The sequence below is a fragment of the Manacus candei genome, unplaced genomic scaffold (genome assembly GCF_025592945.1).
Source record: "Manacus candei isolate 608988 ecotype Guabito, Panama unplaced genomic scaffold, ASM2559294v1 h1tg000035l, whole genome shotgun sequence".
NCBI classification, from domain to species: domain Eukaryota; kingdom Metazoa; phylum Chordata; class Aves; order Passeriformes; family Pipridae; genus Manacus; species Manacus candei.
The window spans coordinates 9,423,250-9,437,455 of record NW_026138083.1 but is presented as its reverse complement, the minus strand read 5'-3'; the positions used below and the strand labels follow the sequence as shown (position 1 = coordinate 9,437,455).

The 14,206-nt window shown below is 44.4% G+C and overlaps 1 protein-coding gene across 2 annotated transcripts in view; it reads right to left on the bottom strand.

Moving 5' to 3' along the window:
- The window catches only part of LOC127473292 (acetyl-coenzyme A synthetase 2-like, mitochondrial), a 38,929-nt gene that overhangs the window by 9,798 nt on the left and 14,925 nt on the right, over positions 1–14,206 (bottom strand). For both annotated transcript variants that reach the window (XR_007905360.1, XM_051792716.1), the window contains exons 5-12: positions 13,810–13,962; positions 12,028–12,175; positions 11,589–11,726; positions 10,921–11,013; positions 4,432–4,544; positions 3,381–3,507; positions 1,603–1,730; positions 48–111 (exon numbers count right to left, since the gene is read on the bottom strand). Coding sequence is in view for 1 of the 2 variants with exons in the window: in XM_051792716.1 (XP_051648676.1) it covers positions 48–111; positions 1,603–1,730; positions 3,381–3,507; positions 4,432–4,544; positions 10,921–11,013; positions 11,589–11,726; positions 12,028–12,175; positions 13,810–13,962 (964 nt within the window). In the remaining variant the exon portion in view is untranslated. The remainder of the gene's footprint in view (positions 1–47; positions 112–1,602; positions 1,731–3,380; positions 3,508–4,431; positions 4,545–10,920; positions 11,014–11,588; positions 11,727–12,027; positions 12,176–13,809; positions 13,963–14,206) is intronic.

Sequence of the window (14,206 nt, the reverse complement as noted above, 5' to 3'; positions counted from 1 at the left end):
AGGGAAGTGTATGCAGATGTCATTTCAGGACACTGCTTTTCACATACCTTCTCCTTTGATCTTATGTGGATACCCAATCACAGCTGTCTCAGGGACCTCAGGGTGATCAGCCTTCACAAAAAGTTAAAAAAAATACACAGATCATAAAGTCCTACAGAGTTTGCTCCAGTAGTTGTAGCAATAAAACATCTTGCCATATCTTGCTCTCCCCTTGACAGATCCTGCTGAAAGCACAACAGGAAAATCTGGATGCTGACTTTCTACTGCATAGCCATGGCCACGAATCAGGGAGTAGCCCTGTACTAGCCCAGCTTTTGTACACACAATTAAGTACTCTTACATCCACTGCTAAGGCCACTGCACATCAAACTGAATTTGCAACAGCTGGAAACCTGCTTTCTCCTTCTTTGTGTGTGACTATGGTCTCAGGTGCTGACTAGCCACAGTCAAATCACAAGCAAAACCAGCTTCTGCAATGCTCAGTGCTATAGGAAACTGTGGCCAGCGGAGCAAAACTGAAGCTGCCAACATCACAGTCCACATTTTACTGGTGTTTATAAGTGCCCAAAGTCTATCACAAGGCAGAAATCAGACTGCTTCATCCTCCCAGAAGAGAGAAGGTTGCTTTGCAATTGCATTTTTATTCTTATGCTACACTGCAATGATTTCTTCTGTTGCACTTCAGAGTTCAAGTTAATGTTCTTCTACAGTAAGACGACAGTTTGGGTGCACAGACAAGAAGAAATCACATATCTGAATCTCACATCAAAGAATGGATTATGTTACCTTAAATTAGATTAAAATATGAAAGGAAACATCGTACAGCAATCTAAGCATACAAATATATTTGCATAAACACATCCATACATTGTGAGAGGAACTGGATCCTATAGCTGTGATCAGAAACCCACACAGGCAAAAGAATTACTTTTGGAGTAGGAGAAAGTAGAATCTGGTGTTCCATGCAAACACAGCTTAGGTTTATCAGATGTTACATTTAAGTGACATTTGCAGGCAATGCACATAATATAGAAATAAATATTCAGGTCAAGCTTTAAAGATAAATGCTCTGAGGACTTTTTGTTTTCAATTCTCTGAGCTAATATTATTTTCTCTCAAAATGACAGGTAAGTTTTGCAGCTCACATAAATCAAGGTTGCTTTGTTTAACACTTCTGAATTCTCAGGCATATTCAGCTAATTTGGATGAGCAAGAACCACAGGTTTGTGAAGGAGAGGTCAGCTGTTAGCAGAGGAGAAGGAACAAATGGGAGAGAGATTTCTGGAGGGTCCATCAGCATCCAAAACAACAACTGCAACAGTACAACATCACTGAGAGGAAACATAGCCCTGACAGTTCGACTGCAGGGACTGCTCACAGTGTGACTCCTCTCACTTGCTCATTTGTTGTCCCCTAAATAAAAGGGAGCTGTTTCCTCTTGCAAATTTGCTATGGATTGTGCATCAAGCTGTGTGTATGCAGGGGCAGGGGTTTGAAGGCAAGAGACCTTTAATTTGTTTAAATTCACAAAGCTGCTTTGAAAGGGTCACTGTACCCCACAGATATGCCCTGTCAAGGGACCTCTACCTGCTTGGAACTTACCATTGCATCTTCTATCTCTGCTGTCCCAAGCCTGTGCCCACTGATGTTAATGACATCATCCGTGCGCCCTGTTATCTGGTAATAGCCTTGCTTGGTCCTGTAAGCACCATCCCCTGTGAAGTAGTAACCTACAGCAAAGACACACAGGTAGTCAGCAGCAGGAAGTGTGCCTGCCTTTTGTTTTGGGCTCTGGTGCAGAACAGACTATGCTCTAGGACAGCAAGTAGGGCAGGTTGGATCGGGCAGCTCACAGGCCCTCCTAAGCTTACAGCTGTGTGACCTGCCTCACACCATTTCCCACTTCCATCTGCCATCCCTGACCTTAGTCTGCTCTACCTGGGCTGTGCTGGCTCCTATAAGCACCTGAATAGCACCAAGACAGTGGATCTCAGATCTCTGCCAAGATGGACAAAATCACTGTAGGCAATCAGCAGCAACACGTGGCTGATAGTAAAACCAAGTCCAGCAACACAACACAGTGATGCACAGTTGGATTTACAGAACCAAGGGAGGCTCTCTGATCTCCCTAGGCTTTATACGCCTACAGTTGCACAGCAACTGTGTGCTCAGGCCTGGTGCATACAGCACTAAGTTAAAACCACTTCTAATGCCATTTGCCGTCATGCCACAGGTTATTTGTCAAACTCAGGTCTGCTGCTAGCTACACTTCAGGACTCATAGAAAACTACAACTGCTCAGCTGAAAGGGAGCAGTTCTATTACGTTTTGTACATGGGAACACTGCCAGTTTTTTTAATCATTTACACTGGGATGGATGAAAAGCCATTTTTCCTCCTGGCTAACAAAGATTCAGATTCCAGATAAGAGTCCCCCTCCAGCATATAAGTGTAGAAAAACCACAGTTATTAGATTAGCTAAAAATAAAACCCAAACCCACCCCATGATAAACATGGTATTCAGAGGGTCTAAAACATTTGATGGAAACTGAAAAAGACCCAGCATTTCCTGGAAACTCCAGTGTCACTGAGGACACATCTGGATTGTGTTGGCTTTTTACCAAAGCTATGTCTGCATCTGAATTGTTCCAGTGACACATCTGAGCAGCAGCAAGTAGCTAGTGCTGTGAAATCTTCAGGTGATTCTTGCAAGATGTGTTACTGGCCAATTCATGGATTTTCAGTCATCATCTGCCCTTCCAGATCAATTAAACAACTGTCTACTAAATAACAACAAGACATCAGATGCAAATGTGTATTGAGCAATATGGGACTATGGGATCATTCAATTTCTTGTACCAATTTCCCATTCTTATTATCCAACCCATTTTGTACAATTATCAGGATTGTCTCTCTAGTTATTGCCTACCCCTTTTGAATCCCTTCAGTTGTTCTCCTGAGTGAAGACAGTGGTCTTTCTTGTTCAATCTCCTAAAAGAAAGTTTCCCTGCCACTTCTAATTACTTCCAGATGCAACTTGACCACATTTCAAAAATGCAGCCTGTGACAGCAAGTGTAAGATTGTGATGCAGGAGGTATTTTTCCATTAAATATGCCTATTTCCAAGTGGGACACAAAGCTCCAAAGAAAAGTACTTGGACTTTAAAGCTTAGGCATTAAAGTTTTCTAAAAAATACATGCCCTTTTGACAGCTATAAAGGTCAACACTACTTAAAATCATCAGTGCATGCTTGCAACATGTGACACATACCCCAAGCCACCATGATCTGGATAGTACAGAAATATGAGAAAGTACTGTTGAAAATATTCAGCGTGCTTATACTGCAGTGCAAACTGCCTTCTCCCCTGGCACTTTCCTTACCTGGGTAGGCTCTGAAATAGACATCAACAAACCGCTGGTGATCTCCATAGATTGTTCTCGCCATGCCAGGCCACGGCTGGGCAATGCAGAGCGCTCCGGACACATCATTGCCCTCTATAACCTTTCCCTGCAGGTTTGAGCACAGAAAGGATGATCAGGTGAACAAAATAGGAACAGTAAGGGCTTCTGTGTCATTGATCTGGCAAGAGTCACCCTGTTGCTCAATGCAGACTGACAGTGTAAGGCCACAGATGGAGAAAATTAATCCACTCATGGAGCTATTATGCATTGCACTGTCTGTATTGTGCCTTCCTCACCCCTTGAGGCCAGCAGCACAACAGATAAGACTAAAAGAAAAGTTAGTCTTGTGATTTTCCACAGGGCAATTCCAGCAAAGATGTGCCAAGCAGCCAGAGGATGCCTGGGATGAGGCTAGCTGAGAAATACCTGGACCTCTGCCTTCCACTTTCGCTTTTGGTAATTGCCACGTTCCCTTACCAAACTGTATGTGGAAGAAAACACATGCTTTACTATTTAACAGAGCTCTGAAGTGCAGATGGGGATCATCCACACAGCTTCACAGACTAGCACCAGTTTTCTCACAGACATGCAGGGCCTCATGCCTTGCATTTCCTTTGGAAAACTCCAGCGGTCCTGTTGGCTGTTCCAGTGTTGCCACGTCACTGGATGTTGCATGCACTGCTCCAACTGTTCAGCTCTGTGGTTCCCAGGAGCTGTGAGTCTTCTGATTTCTCTCATAAGTGGAGGCAGCAGCTCTTAACTGGAAGTAGTGCAAGACCATAAAAGTGGTGCCGAAAATGTAAACAACTCTTCTAGACATTTGCTGAGATCTTGCAATGCCCAGCTGCCAAATCTGTATGGGCAAATCTGTATGCTCAATATATATATATATAAATTGTTCATCTATTCTACCATTTTAATGGAGAAACAAGCATCCTTCTGGATCCTGTTCCTTTGCCATCTGAAAGGTGATTAAGGCAGAAACACATACCAGCTTCTCTTTTGGGCACCCAGCACAGCTTCAACTCACATTCTCATCCATCAGCACAGGCACAATCCCAAAGAAAGGTCTCATAGCCATAGCTGGAACGATCTCAGCTTTCTCCTCTGAAGGCCGTGGGGCAATGCAGATGCCACCAGTTTCTGGAAGACAAATGATACACAAATGAACCAAATATATATAGTCCATTCAATGCTGGATGAAAGCAAATTCCAGCTCTTCTTAGGTCGAGAAGCAAACAGAGAAGCCACTTTGCAAGAAAAAGCCACTTGGAAGGAATTATGCAACACCAAGAAGCACAGCAATCTGAAAGCAGCACAACCCTGCAGTGAGCTGTAACTCACCCAGCCCCATTTCCTACACCAGAAGTGATTTTACAGGGAAAGCATAAGCATGTCAGGGGATTTATCTCCCACTGGTGCTTCTACAGCTGTCTAAGGTTAGCACGAAAAGCATTTCAGAAGTCTGAATTACTATTATTACAGAGTAAGAGATTAACCCATCCCTTACATGTAAGTTGAGCTTATCTTCTAGTCAAAATTGAACCTTTCAATCATCCTTTTTCATTCCTGCTGGGATGAACATTAAATCAGATCCCAACTTTAATGAGATCTTTTCTATTCTAAAACTAATTCAGAAACACAAGAGAGAAACAAAACCACAGAAGGCTTTTAAAAATACAACTCAATAAATAAAGGTATGTTCTGCCACATGAAGAGTGCATTCCTCTACCAGCTTTGCTGAGGTTGTAAAAATTGAAACTAGGGGTTGGAAAGACTGAATTTGACCCCAAACTTGGATCCAGCTGCCCTGATGTAGCTATGAGGAAGGTTCTCTGAGAGTCTCTAAACTTTAGACATGCAGCAAATAGTTTCACATATGGCTTACACATAGAATTACTCCCCATTTCACTGACAGGCATGCATCCACTTCATGTTTCTGTTTATTTTGAAAAGAGGTACTTGTATTTTTCAGGAAAAAGCATGGCAGACACCTGCTGTTCTCTGTTTGCACAGAAAAAAACTGCATTGAACAGGGACCCTCATTAAACTGAAGGTTGCTCTTCCTAAGCTAGTACTGATCCCGAATACAACACTGCAAGCTATGCTTCAACATGGGGTTTGCCATATCCTACACATCCTGCAGCCAGCTGCACATAAAGTCACGTTCCAAAGGGATCTGTAAGGTAGCAAGGGTGCTTTAAAAATTATTTGCAAGGTGAAGACCTATTTTAAATTGTTCTAAAAATACTAGTTTTAGCCACTGACATATGACAGCTATCAAGGCTTCTAGGCTCTACCCTGCTTTTATGGAGCCTGTCTCTTCAGAGGTAGAGTTGGTAGAGAAATGCCATGCTTCCACATCACCTGTGCCCACACTGTGAACACAGTGCCAATCCACCTGGACTTTAGGCAATGGCAGCAGAGTCTGAGCAGGAGATGGGGTGCATTCAAATAGACCATTGATAAATCCCACCTGGCAGCAGAGTGGAGTATGTGCTGTCTGCCACCACAGATAGACTGGACTTTGGGGTTTCAGAAGCACCAGCCCAGTCTAAATTGCTGTAAGATCATGCCAACAACAAAAGCTTGGCTCTATATGTTCGAGAGTCTCTTGACTCTGTAGAACTTGAAGTCAGTAACAATAAGGTTGAATGCCTGTGGATCAGACTCAGGGGGAAGGCCAACAAGGCTGACATCCTGGTGAGAGTCTAACAGACCACCCAACCAGGATGACGAAGGTGATGAATTATTCTACAAGCAGCTGGCAGATGTCTCAAAATTGCCAGCCCTTGTTCTTTTGGGTGACTTTAACCTGCCAGATGTCTGCTGGGAACTTCACACAGTGGAGAAGAGGCAGTCTAGGATATTCCTAGAGTGTATGGAAGATAATTTCTGCTCCAGCTGGTAAATGAGCCTACCAGGGGTGGGGCCCTGCTAGACCTTCTGTTCTCAAACAGAGAGGGGCTGGTGGGAGATGTGGTGGTCAAAGGCCATCTGGGGCACAGTGACCATGAAATTATAGAGTTTTCAGTACTCAGGGGCACAAAGAGGGCCATCAATAAAACCTCCATGCTGGACTTCCGGAGGGCAGATTTCGGCCTATTCAGAAGACTGGTTCAGAGTGTCCCCTGGGAAACAACTCTTCAAAACAAAGGGGTCCAGGAGGGATGGACATGTTTCAAGAAGGAAGTCTTGAAAGCACAGGAGCAGGCTGTCCCAGTCTGCCGAAAGGTAAGCCGGCAGGGAAGATGACTGATCTGGTTGAACAGGGAGATCTTGAAAGAAATTAGGGTAAAAAAGAGAGCCTACCGATTATGGAAAAAAGGGCTGGCTACTCATGAAGAGTGTAGGAATATAGTTTGGTCATGTAGAAAGAAAATTAGAAAGACAAAGGCACAATTTGAACTTAATCTTGCCATTTCTGTGAAGGATAACAAAAAGTTCTTCCACAAATACATCAATAGCAAAAGGAGGGGCAAGGAAAACCTCCATTCTTTATTGGACATGGGTGGGAATATAGTTATCAAAGATGAGGAAAAGGCTGAGGTATTTAACACCTTCTTTACCTCAGTTTTCAACAGTAAGACAGGTTGTCCTCAGGACAGCTGGCTTCTGGAGCTTGTAGAAAGAGATAAGAATCTGAACAGCCCCCCTGTAATCCAGCCCCCCTGACCTGCTGAGCCACAAGTCTATGGGACCAGGTGGGATCCACCCAAGGGTGATGGGGAGCTGGCAGAAGAGCTTGCCAAGCTGCTCCCCATCATTTACCAACAGTCCTGGCTCACTGGGGAGGTCCCAGATGATTGGAAGTTGGTGAATGTCTCGCCAATCCACAAAAAGGGCTGCAAGGAGGACCTGGGAAACTACAGGCCTGTCAGCCTGACCTCAGTTCCTGGCAAGGTTATGGAGCAGATCACATAACAGCTACAGGATGGACAAGGGATCAGACCCAGCCAGCACGGGTTTAGGAAGGGCAGGTCCTGTCTGACCAACCTGATCTCCTTTTATGATCAGGTGACCCTCCTGGTGGATGAGGGGAAGGCTGTGGATGTGTCTACCTGGACTTCAGCAAAGCCTTTGACACTGTCTCCCACAGCACACTCCTGAAAAAGCTGGCAGCTCACGGCTTGGACAGGTTGTGCTGGGTTAAGAACTGGCTGGAGGGCCGGGCCCAGAGAGTGGTGGTGAACGGGGCTGCATCCAGTTGGCAGTCGGTCACTGGTGGTGTCCCCCAGGGATCAGTGTTGGACCCAGTCCTGTTTAATATCTTTATTGATGATTTAGATGAGGGGATTGAGTCCACCATTAGCAAGTTTGTGGATGACGCTAAGTTGGGAGGGAGTGTCGAGGCAGGAGGGCTCTGCAGAGGGACCTGGACAAGCTGGAGAGATGGTCTGATTCCAACGGGATGAGGTTCAACCAGGCCAAGTGCCACGTCCTGCACTTTGGCCACAACAACCCCCTGCAGCGCTATAGGCTGGGCACAGAGTGGCTGGAGAGCAGCCAGGCAGAAAGGGACCTGGGAGTTTGGATTGACAGGAAGCTGAACATGAGCCAGCAGCAGGGCCAGGGAAGTGATTCTTTCCCTGTACTCAGCACTGGTGAGGCCACACCTCGAATACTGTGTCCAGTTCTGGGCCCCTCAGTTCAGGAAGGATATTGAGGTGCTGGAGCAGGTCCAGAGAAGAGCAACAAGGCTGGTGAAGGGACTCGAGCACAAGTCCTGTGAGGAGAGGCTGAGGGAGCTGGGGTTGTTTAGCCTGGAGAAGAGGAGGCTCAGGGGAGACCTCATCACTCTCTACAACTACCTGAAAGGAGGTGGTAGCCAGGTGGGGGTTGGTCTCTTCTCCCAGGCAACCAGCAGTAAGACAAGAGGGTATGGTCTCAAGCTGTGCCAGGGGAGGTTTAGGTTGGCTATTAGGAAGAAATTCTTTACAGAGAGGGTAATCAGGCATTGGAATGGGCTGCCCAGGGAGGTGGTGGATTCTCCATCCCTGGAGGTTTTTAAGATGAGACTGGATGTGGCACTTAGTGCCATGGTCTAGTAACCACGGTGGTAGTGGATCAAAGGCTGGACTTGATGACCTCAGAGGCCCCTTCTGACCCAGCTGATTCTATGATTCTATTTTATGATTCTATGATTCTGTGATTGAAGGCCTATTCAGAGATGTCTTTCAAAATCAGTTTTTGTTCATGGCTGTACTTTTTTATAAAACCAGTGACAAAAGTGAAAACACCTACTGTCTCTTCTGCACTGTAAAGAACTACACCTAAAACTCAAACACAGCTCTGATTCTGTTTTATTACTGTCAATCACAACACAGCACTAACTAACATCTTAATAATAAGAGCCATAGGAATTATTCATCTGTCTCATCTGCACACACCACACTATTTAAATTGCTTCTCATAACTGCTATCTCACTCATTTGCTCATTCAAAGACTTTCAAGTGGATTCTTAAATCACCATTTGCTGATCTATATGCCTACCAGGCTTTCTTAGCTGGCAACAGGTTGCTGCTTCAGAGAACATCATAGTGTAGAAGACACTGCATAGAGCAGCACAATTAACACGATACATTGATGAGGTATCTGATAGGTGACACTGCAGGACCACAACCACCATCCATCAAACTGTTCCCATGATCTCTTTCCACACTCATTTTAACTTCAAATGGCATACATAATCTTTCCAAGATTAATTTGGCTTCCTTTTTATTAAAAGTATCAACTGTGGAGCATGATTGAATCTACTTTCAAACAAAATCAATTTCATGAATATTCATCATTACATTATGCTTCCAGGAGCTGGTAAATGTTTACCTGAAAAACTATGCCTGGTTCAAGGTAAGACCAAGCACTCTGCACTAACAGACTGTCCAGTGAATATTTTTTAACCTCTCACCTGATACTTGTTGCTCCAAAACCCCAGGAAAAATAGAATTAAATACAAGATCTAACCCTGTACTTTGAAGGAAACATAAGACACAGTATGCACACTGCATGCTCCAGTTAACAACCAAACCAAAAAATGTTAGGGCAAAAATGGATTCTTCTCAACTACATCAGTGTACAGTAATCAACTGCTTCTCTATGGTATTTTCTTTCAGAGCAGTGATGAGGAAAGCACATGATGAGGAAAGACCTAGCCAATCATCTTTCCTTCTGTTGAGCATTTAGGGACCAAGATGATTTAAGAGATAATCAATTGAAGTATATAGTAGTTAATGTTGCTGCTCTGAATTCTGAGGTGGTTTTATTTCAAAACTGAAAATAAAAGAGAGGATGCAAGTCTGTCTGGATTAAATGGAATTTCGTTGTGTGCCAGAAGAAAATTCATCACATTGAGATAGAGAGCCTGCTAGCAGGAGTAAGGATGAAATCAGGAGCAGCTTGACTGGAAAGGGAATGAATATTCTGCTCAATGGCAGTTTCAGAGTAGGGATGACTACTTTTCAGAAGAGGCAGAATGCCAGCAGCTGTGCTGCTGTCTCCATGGTAAATTGGATCTCACAATTTGAGAAGGACATATTGCAAGACACCTTTAGCAACTCCTGAATGTTGGTGCCCAGAAAAGACTGGGTACTGAGGAAGGAGCTGGGAAAGAGCTGCAGGACTCCAGCAAGTGGAGAGCCCCACTAGGCAACACAAACCAAGCTGGAGTACAGCACATAGTCTCTCTCCTCTGCTGGCCAGTGAGACCAGGAGGCAGAGACCAGCTCTGCTCCAACTGGGCTGGGATCTATGACAGCCAGTCACTCTGTCCAGTAGGTTGTAAACAGAAAACAAGCCTTAACTGATGCACACAGCTGGGTCAAGCATGTTACCAAAACAGAAGCGCATCCTTTTTGAGGCATCAAAGGTTCAGGGCCAAAGCAACTACAGCATACCAATTCACTCCCTGGAGAAGGTGCTCCCCAGCAGCCCTGCTGGGTGACAGCCACTGTGTTCTGTGACAGCCACCTGATGGGCAGCCAACAAACCTCCACTCACTCCTTTCCAATCTACTTAAGTAGTTGCACAAGGCCCCTTTGACTGCACAGCTCAGTTTTCTATCCTCTTCTGACCATTCCCAGAAAAGAAAACAAAGCACACCTAAGTACAGATATGGTGTTTTAAATGCCTTTGCATGACAATACCATAACAGGGTCAGTACAGCTGGATAAACAATTGAAAATGAGTTTTGCAATTCAAGCTGACTACTGCCAGCTTTGACCAGAAATTCAATCTCTGCCTCATGTTTCTAGCACCAATTGGTATTTTCCAGCATTCGAAATATCAAGGAATGTTTAGAGGGGAAAGGAAAACCAACACTTCAACATTGCTATTGCTTTTATATGTTGTTACATTGCTATTATGTGCTGAAACTCCCCAATGACTATCAAAAGCTGATCAAAATGCCAGAAGGGTTTTTTTGAAAGACTTGTTCGATCAAACTGAAATGTATTAACACTCCTCTAACCACCAACAGCCTGCTGATGATCAGGGTGCCCGCTCCCCAGGGATGCCTTTTACCTGTCTGCCACCACGTGTCCACGAGGGTGCAGCGCCCTTCTCCCACCACCTGGTAGAACCACTGCCAAGCTTCCTTGTTGATGGGCTCTCCCACTAGACCAAAAGAAGAAAGTGGCCTGAGACTCAGGAAGTTGCAGGCAGTTAATTCTCCCTCTTGGTGCACAACAAGCTGAATGCATGATCTCCAAGCAGAATGCTTACAGCATTTTTGCTGGGATGCATAAAGGACTGCAATGCACTTATGTAACTAAGAACTTTTTCCAGGAAGACCAACAGGCAAGCAAGGAATATCACTTAAAGTAACTAATCAATGTAGGTCATGTTTAAGAACCTCCCGAATCATAAAGGAAATAATGCAGAAAAATGCTGCTGGGCCCAGCTATGTCAGTAAAATTCAAAGTGAGGTAATTTACTATTGGATACATCTTTTTAGCAAAGAATGTGATCCTGCAAAATAAGCTAGGAAAGAGGCAGTCACAGATTCAATGGCCCCAAAGTTAGTTTGCTGCTTCTTCTGCTGAGAAAATATTTGAACAGCCAGACACAGAGCCTGCTTTATCATCTTCTTTTTAACCATATCCCATGTGGTCAGCTGAACTTCTCTGGCCCCTTTATTTCACCAGCTAGAACCTCTTGCCTTTTTCAGATGAAGATTCTACATCCCTTACCTGAACCCAAAGTCTTCAAAGAAGATCTGTCATACTTCTTCACCCACTCTTCTCCATAATTCAGCAGTAAGCGTATAGCCGTAGGTGCTGCATAAAACTGATTAATTTTCAACCTTTGTACCACCTCCCAGTAACGACCTGGAAAATCACAAACAGGTTTTTTAGCCATCTAGCACTGACATACCCCTACAAATGCTCAGCTGAAAGGGTAACAGGCAAAGATGAAGCTGTGACTACTGTGAGTACAGAGCAAAAGCAATAACAATTTCCCCCCCTCCCCCCTTTCCTGGATAAACAGGTGTTCCTGAGTATTGTAGACACACGTTCTAAAGAAATAGAGCTTACCTCTCCTGAGTGGGTAGGTCATGCTGGATAGGTTTCTAAACCTCCTTTGTCACATTGCCATGTCCAGCCAAACCTTTTCCCACCACTTCCTCACCTGGGTCAGGGTACAGTGGAGTACTTTCAAAGAGCACAGAGGTGGCTCCATTGCAGAGTGGTCCATACACAACATAGCTATGTCCTGTGATCCAGCCAATGTCAGCCACACAGCCAAAAACATCGCCTTGCTGGTAGTCAAATACATACTGCAAAGATAAATGTAAGGCCAGCTGACTTTCTGTTGGTAGGTGCAAAGAGCTTAAAGGTAAGGTGCTGGACTGGACATCCAAATGGGAGAAAGAGAGTGCACAGGGCAAGTGGAGCCAAGCATGCAGGACAGCAGCACAAAGACCAATCCACAGTGAGGAAGCAAGTCAGAGGGACCAGTACCAGGACTTATTGGCTCCTGCCTACTTTTTCAAAAATACATAAAGCATGGCTATACCAGCAGCTGATCAGCTGGAACAACAAAGCTATAACCAAAGCCCAGAGCCCTGGATACCTAAACTTGCCTAATCCAGGCAGTGCACATTGGAGAACTGACTCTGAGTCTCAGGGAAACTGCAGACCTCAAGGTCTCAGACCTCTCACCAACATCAACAGATTTCCATGAGAGAGCTGGAGGAACTGACAGGTGCCCACAAAACATCTTCTAAGAAATATTCTTAGCTGCTCAGCTTCTCTGTATCAGTGCACTGCTTTCCAGATGCTACCCTCTCCCAGCTCATCAAATTCAAGATAAAGATCTTGAAGATCTCATTATCTCGTCTTGGTTATGGAAAACACTTCCCATTGTAAACCTAACTAACAACTCAACCGTATGGTGAAGAGATCCTGACTCATACAGCAAAGTCAGCTTTATGGATTAGAACTAAAAGAAAAACCCATGAGTGTGTGACAAGAGTGCCACATGTGAGCGTGCAAAGGTCACAGCTGATCCCTCTACCTAGGATAGCCAATTCTCAACTTACTTTTCCAAGTGCCTTTTCCTCTCAGGCACTCTGCAGGTGGAGAAAATGCACCAGAGTGCAGGATCTGTCTTCAGGACTAAGAAAGAGATGCCTTGGAGATTACGCTGTCACTTAAAAAAGCTGATGTAACAAATGCCCTTCATATGCAGAGAAGTCTGACACTTGAACATTTAAATCTTCTAAAAATTCAACTGTGTCAGCTTAAAGAAAGAAAACCTCCACCTGAACTGCTGTGATTACAAACAGGGTGATACCACTAAAGTCAGATGAAGATTTTTCCCTAGTCTTCTCCTCATTTCACTGTTGCCTTTTCATTTGCAGAGCTCAGACCAGAAGCATCAAGAAGAAGTGCCTTGACTCTTTTCTTTTTCAAGAGAAAGGAGGTTAAAACATTTTGCCTAGATTACCCAGAAAAGCAGTGCAGAGGTGCAACCACTAGAGTAGACATGCAATTTTTGTTCTTCAGACAAGTGCTATGCAAAGATGTTGTTTTAGGAAATAAAAAAGGCTAGCACCCACTGCAAAATACTACAGTAATATCCACATTACCAATGCCAGCAAGATACTTATCAGGATCTTCTCAGCTGCAAATTCTGGGCAGTCAATGCTGGCACATTTTAAATGCAAAAGCAGCACTGCAATTTCCTTCCTTTCATAAGTCTAAGGTTCAGGTTTGCATAATATCCTATTCCCCAGGAACAAATCCTGAAGATAAATTACACAGTTTCAGGTATTTTTCAGTTTGTTTACACCCAATAAGCCAATTGGGCAGCAAACAGAGAACACAGCACTCCTCACTAATCCAAGTCTCTCTCGTTAGCACAGTTGGAAGGTAAGTGAACTTTTCCCAGAGGATGCATCTGAGTTACCTTGTGCGTGAGAGCAGCGTACAGCAGGTATCCAGCCTGGGTGTGAACGATTCCTTTGGGTTTCCCAGTGCTGCCTGAGGTATACAGCATGAAAAGCATGTCTTCACTGTCCATGCTCTCCGGAGTACATACAGAAGCTGCCTTGGTCATCTCCTGAGGAATAAAAGGCAGTAATGACAGAAAGATTTAGCTATATGGAGCCAACCATTACTCCCTCTGTAAGCATGTCAGCAGTGTCCAGAGACAAGAACCACCACTGCTGTTGTCCCCTCACAAATGTCCATGGATACATCATGGGTTATATGGGCTCACTTAGTGGAAAGGTTCCTGTGGATGCATAGCGTGTAACCTTTCCACCAGCACCTTTGCTAGGCACAGAAGTCAAGAAGAACTGGCC